This window comes from Peromyscus maniculatus, chromosome 11 (genome assembly GCF_049852395.1).
Source record: "Peromyscus maniculatus bairdii isolate BWxNUB_F1_BW_parent chromosome 11, HU_Pman_BW_mat_3.1, whole genome shotgun sequence".
NCBI lineage: Eukaryota > Metazoa > Chordata > Mammalia > Rodentia > Cricetidae > Peromyscus > Peromyscus maniculatus.
Window position 1 is genome coordinate 36,231,783 of NC_134862.1, and position 18,108 is coordinate 36,249,890.

General features: G+C 46.2%; 1 protein-coding gene across 16 annotated transcripts in view; it reads right to left on the reverse strand.

The window, feature by feature from the left end:
* Positions 1 to 18,108, reverse strand: part of Nckap5 (NCK associated protein 5) — a 934,454-nt gene that overhangs the window by 577,202 nt on the left and 339,144 nt on the right. For 4 of the 16 annotated variants that reach the window (XM_076547264.1, XM_076547265.1, XM_076547267.1 and 1 more), the window contains exon 1: positions 3,862 to 5,595. The exons of 10 other annotated variants lie outside the window; for them this stretch is intronic. In XM_076547264.1, the coding sequence (XP_076403379.1) occupies positions 3,862 to 3,881 (20 nt within the window). In that variant the 5' untranslated portion in view covers positions 3,882 to 5,595. Of the gene's footprint in view, positions 1 to 3,861; positions 5,596 to 12,743; positions 12,884 to 18,108 lie in introns of those variants that run through there. 2 more of the 16 variants (XM_042258032.2, XM_076547266.1) reach the window with 2 other exon arrangements.

Here is an 18,108-nt window from a genome sequence, read left to right on the forward strand (position 1 = left end):
AAAAATAATTAAAATGTATAAAAATGAACATCAGAACCTTGGAGAAATGGGAAGAGGGATACTGGCTAATGGTTTGTATATGAACTGTCCTCCACAGGTTCATGTGTGTAAACACTTGGTCCCCAGCTGGTGTCATAATTTGGGAAGGCTATGGAACCTTCTGGAGGTGGGGCCTTGCTGGAGAAAGTGAGTCTCTGGGGACTGGCATTATTATTTATAGCCCCCACCCTTCCTCTGTTCACTCTCTGCTTCCCTCCCGAGTGTGGATGAAACGTGACGAGCGATCTCCTACTCCTGCACCGTACCTTCCCCGGCATGAGGGACATTACCCCGAAAACAGGAGCCAAGACAAGGCCTCCTTCCTCCTTATGTTGCTTCCTGTGAAGTATTTTGTCTCAGCAATGAGCGGGACAGCCACAGTAGTATTAAAATACAGTTTGGGAGCCTTAATCCTAGAGTTCCACAACACAGTGGGAGTGTGACTCTGTCTCCTCTTAAAACCTGAAGAACTGAAGAGTCCAAAGTCTCCATGCAAAGAAATGGTAAGGAACATTACTTACCCTGACTTGACCAGCACATGCTGTATCCATGCACTGAGGTATCATACTGTACCCCATATGCATATGTAAGCATTCATTACACATATGTCAAACAGTTTTTAAACATTTACAGAGACAGAAATGCTTAACTACCTTGACTTGGTCATTACTCGCTGTATACACATATCCAAGGGTCACTCTGGATCCCATTAAAGAAAAAACAAAACAAACAAACAAACAATGAGTCAATTATCTTAATGGTTGTCAGGGTCCTACATAATTTTCACTACACAAACCTTGTTCTAGTAAGACTAATTAATGGCTGTTTTATGACCATCTCCTTAATGATGCTGATATAAAAGATAAATGGTGAAAACATGGTTATCACATACAATTTTTATTCCATGTTAACTCTTTAGCCCCTTAAAAATCTGTAATGCGGGCTGGAGAGATGGCTCAGAGGTTAAGAGCACTGACTGTTCTTCCAGAGGTCCTGAGTTCAATTCCCAGCACCCATATATTGGCTCACAACCATCTGTAATGAGATCTGGTGCCCTCTTCTGACTTGCAGGAATACATGCAAGCAGAACACTGTAAACATAATAAATAAACAACATAATAAATAAATAAATATTTTTAAAAAATCTGTAATGCTTGATTATAATCCCAGAAAATTTCCCAACCCCCTCAAATTGTACAGCTTGCAACGAAAATCACATAAGCAAGTTCTGCCTGTGCACAAACTGGCATCATTTTAAATTAATAATAAAAAAAGTCTCCTGGCAGACTCAAGGTCTCATGTATAAGCATTCAAGTCAGACACACAGCACTGAATGTGGACACTCCCTAAGTGATCAAAGATGCCCTTGAGTTTTCTTTAAAGGAATGCATCCAAAGAATAGAGAAATCTGCCAACCATTCGGAAACCCAGTGACCTCCAACACCTTCTCTTTAATGAAGACTGTTTCTTGTGTCTGTTTGAGTTACAGAGTGGGTTGAGTGTGTGTATAGCATGCACACGTGTTTACTAAGGCCAGGGTAAGGCATGGGACGTCCTGCTCTATCCACCTTATTCCCTTGAGACAGGGTCTCTCACTGAACCTGGAGCTAGACCGCTAGCCAGCAAGTCCCAACTATCCACCTGCTTCCCACAATGCTGAGGTTATAGGCACAAGTATAACTACATACAAATTTGCTGCATGGTTTCCGGAGGTTGGAACTTGCGGTTTCTGGAGATTTGAACTTGCGTCAGACATCATGCTCTCACTGTAAGTTCTCCTAACTGCTGAGCCACCCCTCCCCCATCACCACAGCAACCATTTCTATGGCAGCTCTTCAGATTTGTCTCAATATACTTGTTCCAGAACTTCTCTGAAATATTTTCAAATGTCTTCCTCTGTGAGGAAACAGAAAATGGATATTTTCAAGTCCTGTCAGGGAATGTGTGGTCTGTCTGCCAATAAGGTCACATGTTAATTGCTTACTAATAGACAGATCACATTATTGATGAAGTGCTGAAGGCAGCTGAGGAATTCATCCTAAAAAGCTCTGAGGATGTTCTGTAGCTACAACTGTTGCTGACTAGGAAGAAAACAGTCTGTGATGAGAGGAGGTGGTAAGGGTCGGGCCACAGTGTGGCTGCTCTCCCATCAACCAGTCACAAAGTATCCCGAGGTTCAGTGCTCTGTTGACCAAGTGCCTCTCTCACTTTCTCTTCCTCAATCTGCACCCAGTTCCACAGGGTGATGCATATCCCACCCCCTGGTGTATGCTACTCAGAAAGGAGCGGGGAAGACCTCCATCCAGTCAGGAACCTAGCAACCTGGAAGTGAGCAGGCCTACAGTGTCTGGGATATCTCCCGTGTGTATTCCCTCCAGCTCTATGAAGCAACCCTCCTCTCTCCCATTCTCCACAATTTTATGACTTTCAACACCCTCCCCCTAACACAGTCTCTTTCCATCAAGAGGCGTCCTACACAGTCATAGGCACTGAAGAGACAGCTGAGCTGATCTTTAGAACCCAAGTAAAAAGTCCAAGCAAGGTGGTCCACACTTGTGATCCCAGAACTGGGGAGGCTAAGGCGGGGGATTACCTATGGCTTGTTGACACAGCCAGTCTAGCATACCTGGCCAGTGAGAGATGCCATCCCCAAAACAAGAGGTGGGCAGCAACTGAGGATGATGGATAGTTGAGGCTGCCTTCTGACCTCCAAGCAACATGTACACATGGCCACATATGTGCACCTGCACACACACACACACACACACACACACACACACACACACACACACACCCCAAGAGAGACAGGAAGACCTCAAATACTGGGAGGAAGACAGCACTAGAGGCAGGTGCGTGGTCTCCAGCCTAAATTCCAACATTACCTTCCCAGGTGTCCTTAGTAAACCCATTTGAACTTCTTATGTCTAAAATGTGAAAACAAGACTCTCCAAAGATCCTGGTGAGCCATACTGCTGCTTTACACACATCTTCTGTGCACAGCTGGATAATCCAGAGGTTCAGTCATGTTCTTTAGCCCACTGGACCAGCTCAACTGCGCAGCCAACACTCACTGCTCTGCCATTACCTCCCAGCAAGTCAACAGAGCCAACCTGATCCTCCGCCATGATGATCTCTTCTTCCTTCCTAATTTCCAGCTCACAAGTTTCTCTAGCACGACAGACATATTCCTCTCCTCACCACTAAGTCTGAGGCTAATGACGGTCACAGAGTGCATGCTCTCTCCTCTTTCCTCTCTCCCTCCTCCTCTCCTTGACCCCTCAGACTCCCACCTGTTCTCTCCCCTTTTTCCCTATCCTCCTCCTCCTTCTGTCTCCTTCCCCCTTCCTCTTGTCCCTCACCCCTCTCCTTCCCATTCTCTCTCCTCTTGTCCACCCTCTCCTCACATCCTGATGTTTTCTACTTTCTTCTCTCCCCACCCTCCTCTTTTACTTCCCCTCCTTCCCTTTCCCATCTCCCCTCCCTCTTTCTCTTTCTGCTCCCCCTCTTCTCCCCTCTTTCCTTGCTCCCCTCCCTGTCTTTCCCTCCCCCTCCCTCCTCCTTTCCTTGGAAGAGGCCTCCAAATATATTTGTCCTAGACTATAGCTCATCTTTCAAGGACTCACCCCCACTTGTCCACTGTCCTTACATCATCTGCTATTATTTATTCTCATTTACTAAAATAATAACATGTCAGAATTCTGCTCCCCTTCTCCTGCACCCCAGAAGCTTGCAACCTAATCCTCAGCACCTATGGATTTGGAACTTCACACAGCAAGGTAGGATTGACAGAAGAATCTCAAGACAGAGATTATTATGGGTTACCTGGGTTGGCTTGAAGTCATCAGGTGGGTCTTTAGAGGGGACTCAGAAGAGTCCCAGGCACAGAAGCTGTTCAGACAGAGGCATAGGTCAGAGAGACACTGTTGCTGGGAGGGCCACCCACCAACACATTTGAGAAGCCTTTCAAGTGTGGGAAAGGCTCCCGTGTCCCTGAGCCTTCAGAAAGAATGCAGCCCTGCCCACAACTTGATGCCTGGACTTCTGATTTCTAGAAGTGAGATAGCACAAATATGTTGTTCTGAGGCACTGCATTTGTAACAAACTGCTAGAACCAGCATTGGAAGTTCACGTGCCTTCTCAGCGTGCTCTGGATGCTCCCACACCCCAAGCTGCCTGCATCCCAGCCTTTCTTCCTCCCTCTTTCTCCAGTCCTTCCCAGCAACTCTTTAGGGAAGATCCCTCACCTACTAACTCTGCAATCAGTAACAAATCAGGAGCAGCCAGACCCTGTCTCCATGTGGGCTCAGCCCTCAATGGGACATCTCCATCCCATTTCCCTCCCACCCTTGTGGAGGAGGGGGAGAAAGATCCTAAGGGCCAGAGTTTGGGAAGGACTGCTGATGTTAAACAGTGTCTTCTGAACAGGCCAAGCACTGCATGTGTGAGCTCATGGAGGACGTTGTCACCTGCGGGAGAGCTGTATGAAATCACGTGAGTCACCATCCCAGCATGAACAGTGAAATACAAAGACGCTCATAAGATCCCACTCCTAAATGAGGAGCTACTGGCAATCAATGGCTCCTGGGGAAAGAGGGCGTCAGTTCTCTTCACAGGTGTCCACCACACTCCAGTGGATGACCCTACACCCAGGTACATACCAGCAGTGCTAATGAGACTCAATGGGTTAAAAAAAAAAAAAAGACATGAAGCTGGAAGAGAAGTACTGGGCATGGGTCTTGGAGCAGTTGAAAGAATGGACTGTGTATATATATGATTAAAAATAGATATGAAATTCTCAAAGAATAAAAATATATTTATAATTTTTTTAATCTAACCACTGAGCAGCACTTCAAGGCAGGGAGTGAAAGCAGAGAAATATTCCATGGCAACACAGTAGGCAGTTGCCGAAGACAGCTGCCAGGGCCTGAGCCCAGCAGGGCCTTGACCCAGTACAGAAGCAGCTGGCCAGAAGCCCAAACCCAAGCAAGCAGGAACAGGCAGGACAGGATGACCACTGTGGGTCCCTGGACGGCTGAACCCCGTGCCTTCCTTACTTACCCCGGGCACCCACCATGCCAACAGCCTGGGCATAAACACCTCTTCAGGCCTGTGAGAAACTGTGCCAGGCTCGCCTGCTGAAATGTGAGGGGCAGCTGAGGACGCAGCCCCGGGCTCCTAGAGCACCAAGGACGGCTGTGCTGGGGATTTCCTCAGTGGAAATGCACCGAATAGAAAACAAATCCTCTCACACAGACTTCTAGAAGCCTGATGACTTGATCTGCTCCTAGTCACCATCAAATAGGGGAACAGAAAACCAGCATATGTATGTGGTCTCTCACACTGGTTTGTGTATGTATTTGTGTGTATATAGAGCGCAAGTACATGTGTTCATGTTTCAAAGCCAGAGATCAACCTCAGGTGTATATGTGTATGTTTGTGAGTGTGTGTGTATGTATGTGTATATTCACACACATACACAGAGAGAAAGTGGTGAGTGTATGTATGTGTACATATGTGAGTAGATGAGCACACCAGGTATGCACAGGTAGAGGCCAGAGGTCTTAATCAACTGTTCTCTGTCATGTTTGATCGTTTTCTGAGACGGTGTATCTCACTGAGCCGGAAGCTAACGTGCACTGTTTAGGCTAGAATGACTGGCCAGCCAGCAGGTCCCTGGGCTCTGCCTCCCTCCTCCCCAGTGACCCTATGATCACAGGACTGTGCTGCTCTACCTGGGTACTGAGGATCTGAACTGAAGTCTGCATGCTTGTGCAGCAAACACTTTGCCCACGGAGCCATCTCCCCATCCCTGAAATACGTATGCTTAACTTTTTTTTTTTTTTTTTTTTTTTTTTTTGGTTTTTCGAGACAGGGTTTCTCTGTGTAGCTTTGCGCCTTTTCCTGGAACTCACTTGGTAGCCCAGGCTGGCCTCGAACTCACAGAGATCCACCTGCCTCTGCCTCCCAAGTGCTGGAATTAAAGGCGTGCGCCACCACCGCCCAGCCTAACTTATCATTTTTAAAGGCCATTGCTTTTTCAGGAAATCAAGACCAGACATGATACACAGGTGTATTTCAGCTCTATAAGCAATAAACTGTACTTTGTGTGTTTGAGTAGTTCTCTGATATCCAGGTTATAGGTTTTGAAACTATAAGGAAGCCTCCTACTGTCTAGCCATAATCTGCCACAGTTATTTGATGGGCCTTGGGAGTATGGAGTTAACTCCATAAGGAACACTAATTGCTGTGCAAACATGTGGACCTGACAGCTGTAATCCCAATGCCATGCAGTGTAGATACTTGGAGGACTAGGGCTTGCTAACCAACAGCCTAGCCCCAAGTTTGAGAAGAGAGCTGGAATGCGGAGCAGGACACCAGACGTCCTCCTCCGGTCTCTGCACACATACACATAGGTGTGTGCACCCACCACGAGCATGCCTTCCCAAAACTAAAGAAATAAACACACCCCCTCGCAACTGTGCTGATGCGATCATGCCTGAGGGCAGAGAAGGAAGGAGAGGTGCTGAGCTTCCCCTTCAGCACAGGGACCTCTTCCCATCACGGCCAAGCAGACGCCACAGCAAGGACTCGGGACAAACCACACTCCTGCCCCACCCTGGGCCTCCTCCACAGCTCAGGAACTGTCAGATCATCGGGGATTTGTAGGGAGCACTCCTGCTGGGAATTTGTCTCCTTGGCCTCTAGTAACCCGTTTCTTCTGCCCTGTCATGGATTTAAGCCAAGAAGTACGCTCATTTTCCTACTCCTCTGTGGGAGTGAGTCCATTCACCTCACTTTACACCACAGGTTTCCAAGGCCAGAGCAAACAAACTCTGAAAGTTGCCTCTCCATGACAGCCCTAAACAGGGTCAAGACTTCTAATGATCTGGTGTACAGTATCTACAAATGGAAATTTGTGTCTTATCTGCTGCCTATGGAATTTATGCCAATGTCTAGAACCTATCTGCCGAAATAATCATTTACCAGAGCCTCCACCTCACCCCATATTGCTAAACAGGTGGAGGAGTCAGGGTGGGTCTCCCTAAGATTACCTCCACCGCATGAATGGGAGTGAATGGGAAGCACAGGCTGGGCTAGACACATTCATTACCATCTCCAGCTCTCTTATGGGATAACAGCTCCAGAGTTTCAGGGTCAAGATGCCAATCTTGCCAAAGCTCGCTCTCTCTCTCTCTGAAAAGAGCAGGAACAGTTCCTGCTAGGCACCCAGGCAGCAATCACCAACTCTTCCATTCATTAGTAACAATACAACTCATACGGAGAAAGCTCCACGCTTTTCAAGATCTGATCCGGGTTTGACTCTGTGGCTAAGAGGATATGTTCAGAAGCAGGTGGAGTGGGGAGAATGAGCACACGTCCTGGCTGAGGAGACTGCCCTGTGGTTGAGCACTTGTAGCACAAGCACTTGTAGTGAGGCCCTGAGGTCAGAATCCTAGGAGACACAAAGTACAGCAACCGCTGCATTGAGCTGGTCTATACCAGGAGACAGAAATGTGCTCATTCACCACCCCCCCAGACATACACATACACACCTTCATGGATGTACGCATGTGTTCATTGGTGTGGGCACGTGAAAGGGGATATGTCTGCACGTGGAGGCCCCATGTGGATGTCAGGCATCATCACCCATCACTCTTCCACAGTATGTGTTGAGGCAGGGTCTCTCAATCAAACGCACAGCTCTGTGATATGCCTAGTCTTGCTATCCAGTTTGCTCTAAGGACCCTGGGTCCTCACCTGCCTTCCAGGGCTGTCACACCCACCCAGTATTTTTCACGTGCGTTCTGAACTCCAGTCCTCACCCCCGTGTGGCAAGCACTTCAACCACTGTGCTATCTCCCAAGGCCCTGAGCTCAAGCCCTTTTGTTGGTGTCATGACTCTGTCCCCGCTCCTCATGTGCAAGTGGCCCTGAGGTGGATGTCTCCCTCCTCTCCCCATCCCCTAGGAGGTGTGTCCTCCATCACTCCACCTTCCATCCTCCTCCTGCGCTGGTCTCTTTTTCTCTCTATCCAAATCCACACTCAGGTATCCTCTCTGAGTGTGTCCTTTTCCCCGTTCAAACTGTAAGCTCTCAGGGTACCTTTGTATCTGGTAAGTCATTGGTTCTATGTGTAGACATGTTAGTGTGAGTGATGTGTGTGTGTGGGGGGGTCTGCAGATATGCACGTAGAGAGCAATGGCCAGCCTCGGGCATGGTTCCTCGGTGGCTTTCTACTTTGTTGGGTTTGGTTTTGTTATTTTTAAACTTCTGAATTGATTTTTTGAATTGCAGACAATGTATTCTGACCATGTGATATCCCCCTCCTACTCCAATGGGATCCCTTCCTCCCATGTATCTCTCCCACGTATGCATATTAGGGCTACAGCCAACATCTTTCTGGTTAGACTGAAGGCCACTGAGGTGGTCTGAGTAAGAATGGCCTCCACAGGCTCATCTCTTTGAAGGTTTTGTCTTTGATAAAGACACCATGTTGAAGGATCAGGAGGTGTGGCCTTGTTAGAGGAAGTATGTCACTGGAGGTGGGCTCTGAAATTTCAAAGGTCTAAGCTAGACCCAGCCCCACTCTCTCTGCTTACAGATCAGAATGAATGCAGCTCTCAGCTACTTTTCCAGAACACTCCATGGTCCCTGCCATGATGATCATGGACGAAGCCTTTGAAACTGTAAGCCAGCCCCCAATTAAATTCTTTCTTTTTTAAGTCTCCTTAACAGTGATGAAGACAGCCCCGTGACAGAAGAAAATTCATGCCAAGTACTGTAAACAAGGCCAAGTTCACATCTCAAAGCTCATAGGCCCTAGAAGAGAGGCCATTACTGTATTTTTCTAAAATTACATAGTGTCAGCAGAGAAGCTTCTTTATACAGTGAATGTGGAAAGCCCGTTCTAGCAGAGGACCTGAGCCCACTACCCAGCCCCCAAGCCATGCATCACCCAACTGCCTTTAACTTCAGCTCCAGGAGGTCTGATGTCCACTTCTGGCTTCCAGAGGTACACACACACACACACACACACACACACACACACACACACACACCAGAGAGAGAGAGAGAGAGAGAGAGAGAGAGAGAGAGAGAGAGAGAGAGAGAGAGAGAGAGAGAGAAACCATAACTTCCCTATAATGGTGATCTCTGTGGGGTGCCAGAAGAGGTTCAGCTACGAAGTTATTATATGAAAAGGATCACCTTATCTAGTACTAAGAGATACAAAAACAACAAAGATAAAAGACACTAAAAGGCCATACTCATGTCAGTTGATTTTCTTATGTGTTAGGAATTAGTTTAAGTCCTTCGTTTATGTAGCTTTTTAAAACTCTTAACAGCAGTATTAAAAAACACAAACTTTTTCATATTTTATAGAGGAAGCCCTGCCCAAATTACATTAAGGGGAAATGATGGAAGGATTGGGGCTATAGCTTGGTTGATAGTAGGCTTGCCAAACTTGTAGGAGGCCCTGGGTTCCACCCTCACCACTGCATACAAACTAGGCATGGTGGTGCATGCCTGTAATCCCAGCACTAGAGAGATGAGGAGGCGGGGTCAGAAGTTCAAGATCATCCTCTGCAACTACAAAGCCAGTTTAGGGCCAGTCAAGGCTACAGGAGATGCTGTTGCAAAAGCAAAAAAATTTCTTAGTATATCTAACATTCTTCATACCAGACAGGCCCTAGCAAGAAATTATTCTGCCCAAATTTGCTTTGAATAAAATCTTACAGAACAATACATAAGATTAGCTTGATATCCAAAATATCAACCGAAATTTCGACCTATGGCTGACATTCTAGAAACATTTTTTGGAGGAAAATTGCAAGGGATATCCCCGGTACATTATAGAAGGCTGTCCTCTATTCAAGGAGCCTGGAGAAAGAACAATAAGGTGGGCTTCTGTCCTATATATTATATTATAAAAGAGCACACACTGCCAGTGTGAGGTATCTTCCGGTTTTAAAGTAGTGGGTAGACATGATGGAAACCTTGTTTGTTTTCATCAAGGCTTAGGGGACGCTCACAACTCCTGCTTTGTGTCCAAGCAGAGGGAATTTCTCCATGACTGAAGTAACGAGACACTAGAAGCTTGAGGATATCCCAGAATGCTTTGTAGCTGAAGAGAGTTGCATCATTGCCTGCTAATTTTGCTTAATTTAAGACTCCTGGCAACCCCTGGCAACCCTTAGCAATCTCTGCTAACACTTTCATCTAAATTTGAACCCTAGGTCAAGGGAGAGTTCAGAGCCCCAGGAAGCTGTGTCCTGAAAGAACTATCATATCACTTCCTGGGCCACCAGGGCATGGGATAGAGTTTCCTCTCAGACACACACGTGACTTGAGCCCTTTCACGTCTTTCCTCAAGTTGCAGTTGGGGAACTGAGCTCAGGAACTGTCTCTGCTGTTTGTTCTATGCATTAAAGCTGCATCAGCTGCCGGGTTTAATTTCCAGTGTTCGCTTTCTCTTTGGCTAAGCAGGATCGTCGGGCATTACTGGGCCTTTCGGAGGAATCCTTACTATTTAAAATTCCTGCGGCCGGGATTAAAGAGATAATGCCCGAGGAAGGCCTCTGTAAACTGTAAAGTCCTAATCAAACGGATGATGCTTTTATGATGGTCACCATCAGAGCTGTTACCCAGCTTTACTGGTGACTTCAAAACCATTTGGAACCCCTCCCTGCTTCCTGCCCACCCAAGGGGTCCACACTGGTGCCAAGTTTTGGGAATTCCTTCCAGGAAGTTTTGTTTGATACAAGTAAATGAATGAGTCAAAAATATCACCAGGGTTTCCAAAGCAACATGCAGACAGGGAAAAATAAAATAAAGGCTCAGTCTGATGGTTTAGATAATGAAAATATTCCTGCCAAAAATAGTGGGGAGCTGGAGAGAAGTGAAGAAGGAAGCCTTCTTCCCAAGATCGCTTCAGCGAGAAGTCTCCCCTTCGCACACACTTTGGGGAGGGATTTATACCAGTCCAGAAGACCTGTTTTGGCTCCTGATAGCCTGGAGAAGAGGGCTGCCACACAGAGGGGCTCTGTGGTTTGGGTTTAGAATGAAAGTCACAAACTTTAGCAGTCTAAGTAGAGGTTGCTTCCTTTCTTTTCTAAGGACATTTCCTAGGGGTAGGAATGTCCAACTCAGTGTCTTAAGGGGAAGGAGTGACAGGGTGGGAAAGAGTATGGACAGAAGGCTGGTAACAGGACCAAGGTACTGCCTTGGAAGGCTGAGGACCAGAGGAATCCTCAGCATCCTCACAAGACTCCAGGCATCCTGTAACCCTGACGACAGGGAAACGCGAGGCTGGGACAGGCCGGCTGAGCACCAACAGCAAGGCTGTCCTCTGACCTCTACGCCACTTGTACATCCATGCGTTCTCCGGCACACACAGACACTTTAAGAAGGAAGAAAAGAAGAGGTTATCGCTTTGAAATGTACTTCTACAAAGTGATTTGGCAAACATTTACAAGAGTACTTCCGGATACTACTGTAAGGGAGATGTCTTTTAGAAACGGGTTTAGGAGGGGGAGAACCAAAATGTAAAGGCACTAGCAACAGGCCTGGTTTATTTAAGCCCAATTGTCAAAAGCCACAGGGATGAAAGAAATGCCAGGTGGTCACCTGTGTTTAATGAGGATGTCCCAGCAGTCCCTTTCCTCTGAGGACTGGGGTGGGGGTGGGCCAGAGGAGGATCTGCCTCCCAGGCAGCTTCTCTCCAAAATAAGATTGAATTTCTGCCCACCAATCAGAACTAAGAGGCTTAGGAGGCATAGGCAGTTGCTGGTAGCAACAGGGCACACACTCTGATTCAGCTGGGGTGGAGCTTGCCCTGAGGTGGGGAGCACCTGAGGGAGCCTGACATATCAGGTGAGGGACCTGATGCATCAGAATAAGAGAACAGGAAACAGTGCTGTCTGGAGTCCCTCACGGGCTGCTGGGGCCAGGCTCTTGATGGTGGTCCAGGTTGCTGACCTATAAGTCCTCTTGTGCCCCAGGACACTGACTTTCCAGGAGAGGAAACTATCAATGCAATATCTTAGAAGGAAGAAGGGGCGGAGCCAGAAAGATAATCGACTGAAGGGGCACAGTGATGCCCAGTGCCCACATCAGCAGCCTCCCCTGCCCCAAATGTTTTACTATCTGATTACTATAGTGGAAAGGAAGCAACAGACAGAGGTATGAGACCCTGGATGCTTGGGGAGGCCATGTTACTCAAGACCCACATCCTCCTCTCCACTTACCATGAAGAAAAGTCCACCAAGCATACGAGCCTGCGTGCACAGGGAACACTGAGCACGTGTGCCTGTTTCCATGAGCGCTTCCATCCGGCACAAAGCAAGGTCCCACAGGTGGAAAGGGGAGTGCATGCTGCCAGGCTTGGGGAGCTTAGGAATGGATGGTGAGTGCTAAATCCTTGTACATCCTGCCTTGATTGTCCTGGAGCTGACTTTCTGAGCAGAAAGATTCTTCAACCTAATGCCACCTCCCAGAAATCCTACCCCACCCCCTTTGGGATTCTATAAGCAATTCGTGGAGGGTGACTGTGTCATCTGCGACAGGGGGACAGAGGTGGACCAAGAAGAAACAGAATGCTTAAAAGCAACCAGATCAGCAGGCACTAGGGGATACCCAGGGGATGGAGAATAGGAAACAGCTCTGGGGACACGCCTGGTAGGGTGCAGGGAGCTGGCGTCCTCTTACCTGGCCTGCGGGGGAGCATTTTGCAGAGGGCTCAGATCGCGGTGGGGGCTGCCCGCCTTGGGGGACAGACCCTGCGGTGCCGTCACTTGGGGAGAAGCAAGGCGCTGGCCTGGAAGCCCACAGTTGACAAACTTGCCATGTCAAGCCTTGCGGCGCGCGCGCGCGTGCTCCACAGCCCGGGCACCTAGGCTTTTGTTGTGTCGCACGCCTCCGGTCCCCAGCTCGCGCCTGCCTCCCGGTGTCCCAGCGCAATCTGGGCCACAGGACCTTTCTCTCCTACTCCGCCTGGGGACAGCACTGCTACTTCCCTGGGAATCTCGCGCTAAAGAGATGCCCCCCACCCCCCACCCCAGCCCGTGGTATGGCAAGCAGCAGCAGCAGCAGCAGCGGCGGCAGCAGCAGCAGCAGCAGGCGCTGCGCACTCCTATGGGTCCGCTCTGGCCCTTGGGTTCCCACCCCCACCCTCTCCCTCCCTGCCCCGCCCCCCACTCAGAAGCTGCTCAGAATCCACCCTGTCAAATCCAGCCCATCTGGTGCTGTCACAATCAGTTTCAACCCAATGGTTCCACCAATCTCTGCCTGGAGTTAGAGTTGGGGACCCTCCTTGGGAGGGAGAAAGAAGGGGTGCAGTGCAGAGGGGCGGGGGGGGGGCTCTAAACGCCCAGAGAGGGGGCTTGAAGCTTTGACTGTCTGCCCCAAAGCAAGGAACTGAAAGGAGAAGTGGGTATCTAGAAGGGGAAACCTTTCATTCACTTCCCAGTTTCCAGTAAAAAGAAGAAGGGGGGGCGGGATCCATTCCATCAGCCTCTCCCTCCCTCCGCACCACCATTCCTAGCCCTGTCTGGGTGGAACAAATTTTTGCTAATGAGCTAAACAAACAGGTCCCTTAATCTTATCATGGAGCTGACCCAGAGGCTGGCACAGCTAGCCAGAGTATTTATTGTTAACTGGCAGGTAAGAGTTGGACCCAACAGCCACGTGTCTGGAGTCAGAAGTCAAGGGCCCCCGAGTCCTTTTGGAAGCGGAGCAAAGGTGCCCACTGTTTGCCTTTGGCTGGAGCGCAAGGGAAATCCACTTGGGGCAGGAAAATGTTGGACTCAGCTGAGACTCGTTTTGTCTTAAAAGAATTCTCATAAATTTCCATTTCCTCATGAAAATGATACTTTCCAGGAAATGTTGTTTTATTAGCAAATAACGACTTCTAAGATGAGGATTTCACAAACCTAATAGTTTCTTCTTTTGGAGAAATGAGGTATTCTTTCCAATAATACCTTCTGAATTATTTCAATATAATACTCTAGTATAAGCACATAAATTTGTGCTGGCTGATAGACACATGGATTACTTCAAGAGTTATTTTTTTCCTTTTAAGTCTAATAAAAAATAATAGTATTCCCAGAGACACATAAAAAGTCATGAGGCATAAAAGAATATAAGCAGAGGGATTATACCTCATTTTGTATATTTATTTCAAGTTCTGGGAAACATTCAATTACCTGGAATGACAAAGTTTGTTGGAGAAATCACTTGATGGGTAAAGAAATCACCAGTGGAGAAGTTGAAAAGAAAGAAAAATTAAGCCATTTATTTGTAGAAGTACAATGGCTAGGAAAAAATAAATATACTTCACTGTGAAAACTGAATCGAGTTTTAAATTAATGTCCAGGTCATTCTCTTGCTTGACACCGTACTGGAAAAATATGTGCAGGACACATTAAGCAGCCACCCACTTGTCTGGGCAGAGGCTATGGCTTCTGCTCTTTTTAGTGTAGCTCAGTGGCACTTATCACAATGCCATGAAACTGTGACTACTGAAGGCTTCCTGTTGGGATTTCCAGGGTAGTTTTCCAACATCATCCAGAGCAAAGTGGACTTTCAGTGTGACCCTCTGAAACAGTGGATACTTTAAGGGGTAGGCAAAGACTGGTTCCATATTAAGAAAGTTTTCCTTAGTCTCTCTTTTGAATCTTTGTGCATGTGTTTGTGCATGTATGATATACATGTGTGTATGCATGTGAGAGTACAGGAGCATGTGCCATGAAGTGTGTATGGAGGTCAGAGGGCAACCTCTGGTATTGTATCGATTCTTGCCTTCCATCTTGTTTGAGACAGGGTCTCTGTCCTTCACTACTATGCACACCAGGCCAGCTGGCCCATGAGCTTTCAGGCCTTCTCCTGTCTCTGCCTCCCATCTTGCTGGGATTACAGATATGCACCTGGATTACACCTGTGCATGAGAGCACATGTGCACACACCCACAGACACACACACACTCTGATCTTGTGTAGCTTACATTCTGGAGATTGTTCACAAGGAAATAACAGAGATGCTTAGTTTCTGCTCAACGGTAAGGAGAACTACAGAGACGGGAAAGGAGGGTAAGCAACACACTTGCCGAGTGAGCCGCAGAGGCTGCACTTATGCTGAACGTGGGTGATGGGGGGAGTTTTCACCTGTGCTGACGGCTAACTGGGAACAGCTTAGGAGCATCACTACGCTGTGTCCTCAGTGAAATTACTGATCCAAATCAACACATGCAAAAGCCATTAAGTAAAACACTGATGGGTACACTGTTCCAATCCCACCACCATCAGCACCTCATTATTTTTGTAAATTGCAAGGGAACTGGCTACACTAGACCAGGAAGGAACCTTACCTGCTGTGTAAGATGGATATAAGAAGTACATAACAAAACTTTGTCTAATTTTGAGGGAAGAACCATGTTTAAGAGTCAGCAAGATGAGTCACTGGGTGAAGGCACTTGCTACCAAAACCGAGGACCCGAGTTTGATCTCTGAGACCTGTGACAGAAGAAGAGAACTGACTCCTGAAAGCTGGCCTCTGACCTACAGATGGGCCTTGCCAAACATCCATCCACATATATACATACAGGAGGGGAGGGAGGAAGGGAGGAAGGGAGGAGGGAGGGAGGGAGGGAGGCCAGGCAAAACAACATTTAATTTGTCTAAGCAAGGCTTTTGAACTCCTTTTTTCCTACAGAGAAGGGAGCACATGGAGAAGCAGAGGAAAGACAGCAGACACAAAGCAGAGGCATGAACAGGACTCAGAACAGGACCCGGCATTTGTCAAGTCAATGACCTTAGGGGAAACAGGCAGATGCATCTAAGTAGATGGAGGGATGTGCTGTAACCAAGTACAACTAAAGGGGGTGGGACTTCCTGAAAACAGACAGCTATGGAATACATTTTGGGAGCAATTAGCAATTCTAAATAAGGCTCGGGCTGTATGACATGAAAAAGTTTTTATTTTTCTAGAGAATAAAAATATTATGATTATCAATTAAATGGCCCTTATCTTCCAAGGACATATGTAATTGTGTCTACTACTCATTTTGGAAAATGTATGTCAATCAAAAATGTTAACTTGGAGAATGTTTTCTCTTGAAAATTTTGATAGGATGTGATAAATCTATACATCAGACATGGCATGGTATTCAACCCATGTGTACAGATACACCAATGGAATCATGTAATTCACAACAATGTATTTATGAATAAACGTTAAACATTTGTTGATTTTAAGTCATGGGAAGAACAACATCCTATTACTCTGGTCGTCCAATTATTCTGTACACTTGAGAATTTTCTCAATAAAACCTGAGAAAAAATCCACTAATAAAAAAGAATCAATAACTACTTATAAGGGAGTTAAAAACATTTAAACAAGCTGTCTTGAAATACTAATTTTTAGGTGGAACTACAGTTGATACTGAGGAAAATTAATAATTTTGACGTATATTCTGTAAGTCAAACAAAGCTGAAAATTAATGCTTAAGGCTCATGGCAAATTTCTAAAGAGAACACTTTAACACGGAAAAAAGAAAAAAGTCAGCCGAATAAAGAAGAATAAAAAGCACTGATTCAGGATCGATCAAACACATCTAGTTAAATAAATTTTACTAAGTGAAATCAATATGCAAGGAATAGAAGAAGACTACAAAATTAAAGCTATAATGGAGTTTTAAAAATATTAAAACAATTTTCCAAGGAACAACCTTATGACAATAAATCTAAAAACAGGTGCTGAGCATTATCCCAAGATGACAATGTAATAAGACCCATTTCATGAGCACAGAATCTTGAAGAACTAAATAGACTGAGTTGCTGATATAAGAGCACAGTCCCTGGGTAAGCATGTTCTTCTTGCCCCTGAATAAAACATTTTCTCATTATTTATGGTAACTGTATGGGCTGGAGAAAGTAACTGGATGGGCCTGCCCTTAAAATACCACTAGACCCAGGCACCCCTAACCTGCCTAACAAGGCCACTTCCAAGGTTTCTCACCTGTTCCTAAGCATGGGAAAGAAGGAAAACATTCTATTTACTTTAGCGTGTATTTTTATTTAATGTGCACAAGTATTTGTCTGCACTTGTATATGTATACCACATGCATGTCTAGTACCAGAGGAGGCCAGAAGAGGGCATAGATCTCCAGGAACTGAAGTCACAGTTACAAGCCACTATGTGGGTGCTAAGGATCAAATCTGAGTCCTCAGCAAGGGCAGCCAGTGACCTCAGCCACGGGAGCCATTTCCCCAGCTCCTGTACCTATTTCTTTTATTAATCAAGTCTAAGTAACAATTTGACCCAACATTTTAGAATGACAATTACAGACTGACATCTGTGTGAAACTAAGAACAGAACGGAGTAGCTGCACACGTTCTGTTCCCGTTAATCAAGCCACTGGAAAAACAGGCCATGGTGATTAAGTCAAATGAAAAAGCCAATCATTCTCTCATAGACATATGAAATATTGAAGAAAATTTAACATGCAAATGAAAATGCAAGAAGATAGGAGTTGGTATATATATATAATATATATATAATATATATCAATGTGGTTCTACTTCTCTCAATCTTAGTTTTTGAGTCAGGTCTCTCACATACACTTATACAACACACACACACACATACACAGAAATAAAGAAAATAAAAATAAAAGAATAAGCATCTTCATGGACAACCTAGTGAAAAGTGGTTCTTGGGACTGGAGAGAAGTCAGTAAGGCTTAGACTGATTGCTGCTCTTCCAGAGGACCTGAGTTCAGTTCCCAGCACCCACATCAGATGGCTCACAAGCATCTATAACTCCAGCTTAAGGGGATCCAATGCCCTCTTCTGCTTCCCATGAAAACTGCATTCACATGCCTGCATGCACAGAGACATTCATGCATATACATAATTAAAAATAAGATATATCGTTTTTAAAAGTTATTCCTTTCCTTTCAATGACACATTAGAAACAAAGATGTGCATGAAACCACTAGCTGAATTGTACCATCCTTCGGTTGTTCAAGAAACACTCTAACAAGTGGCTACTTACAGAGCCACTTACCAAACCAAGA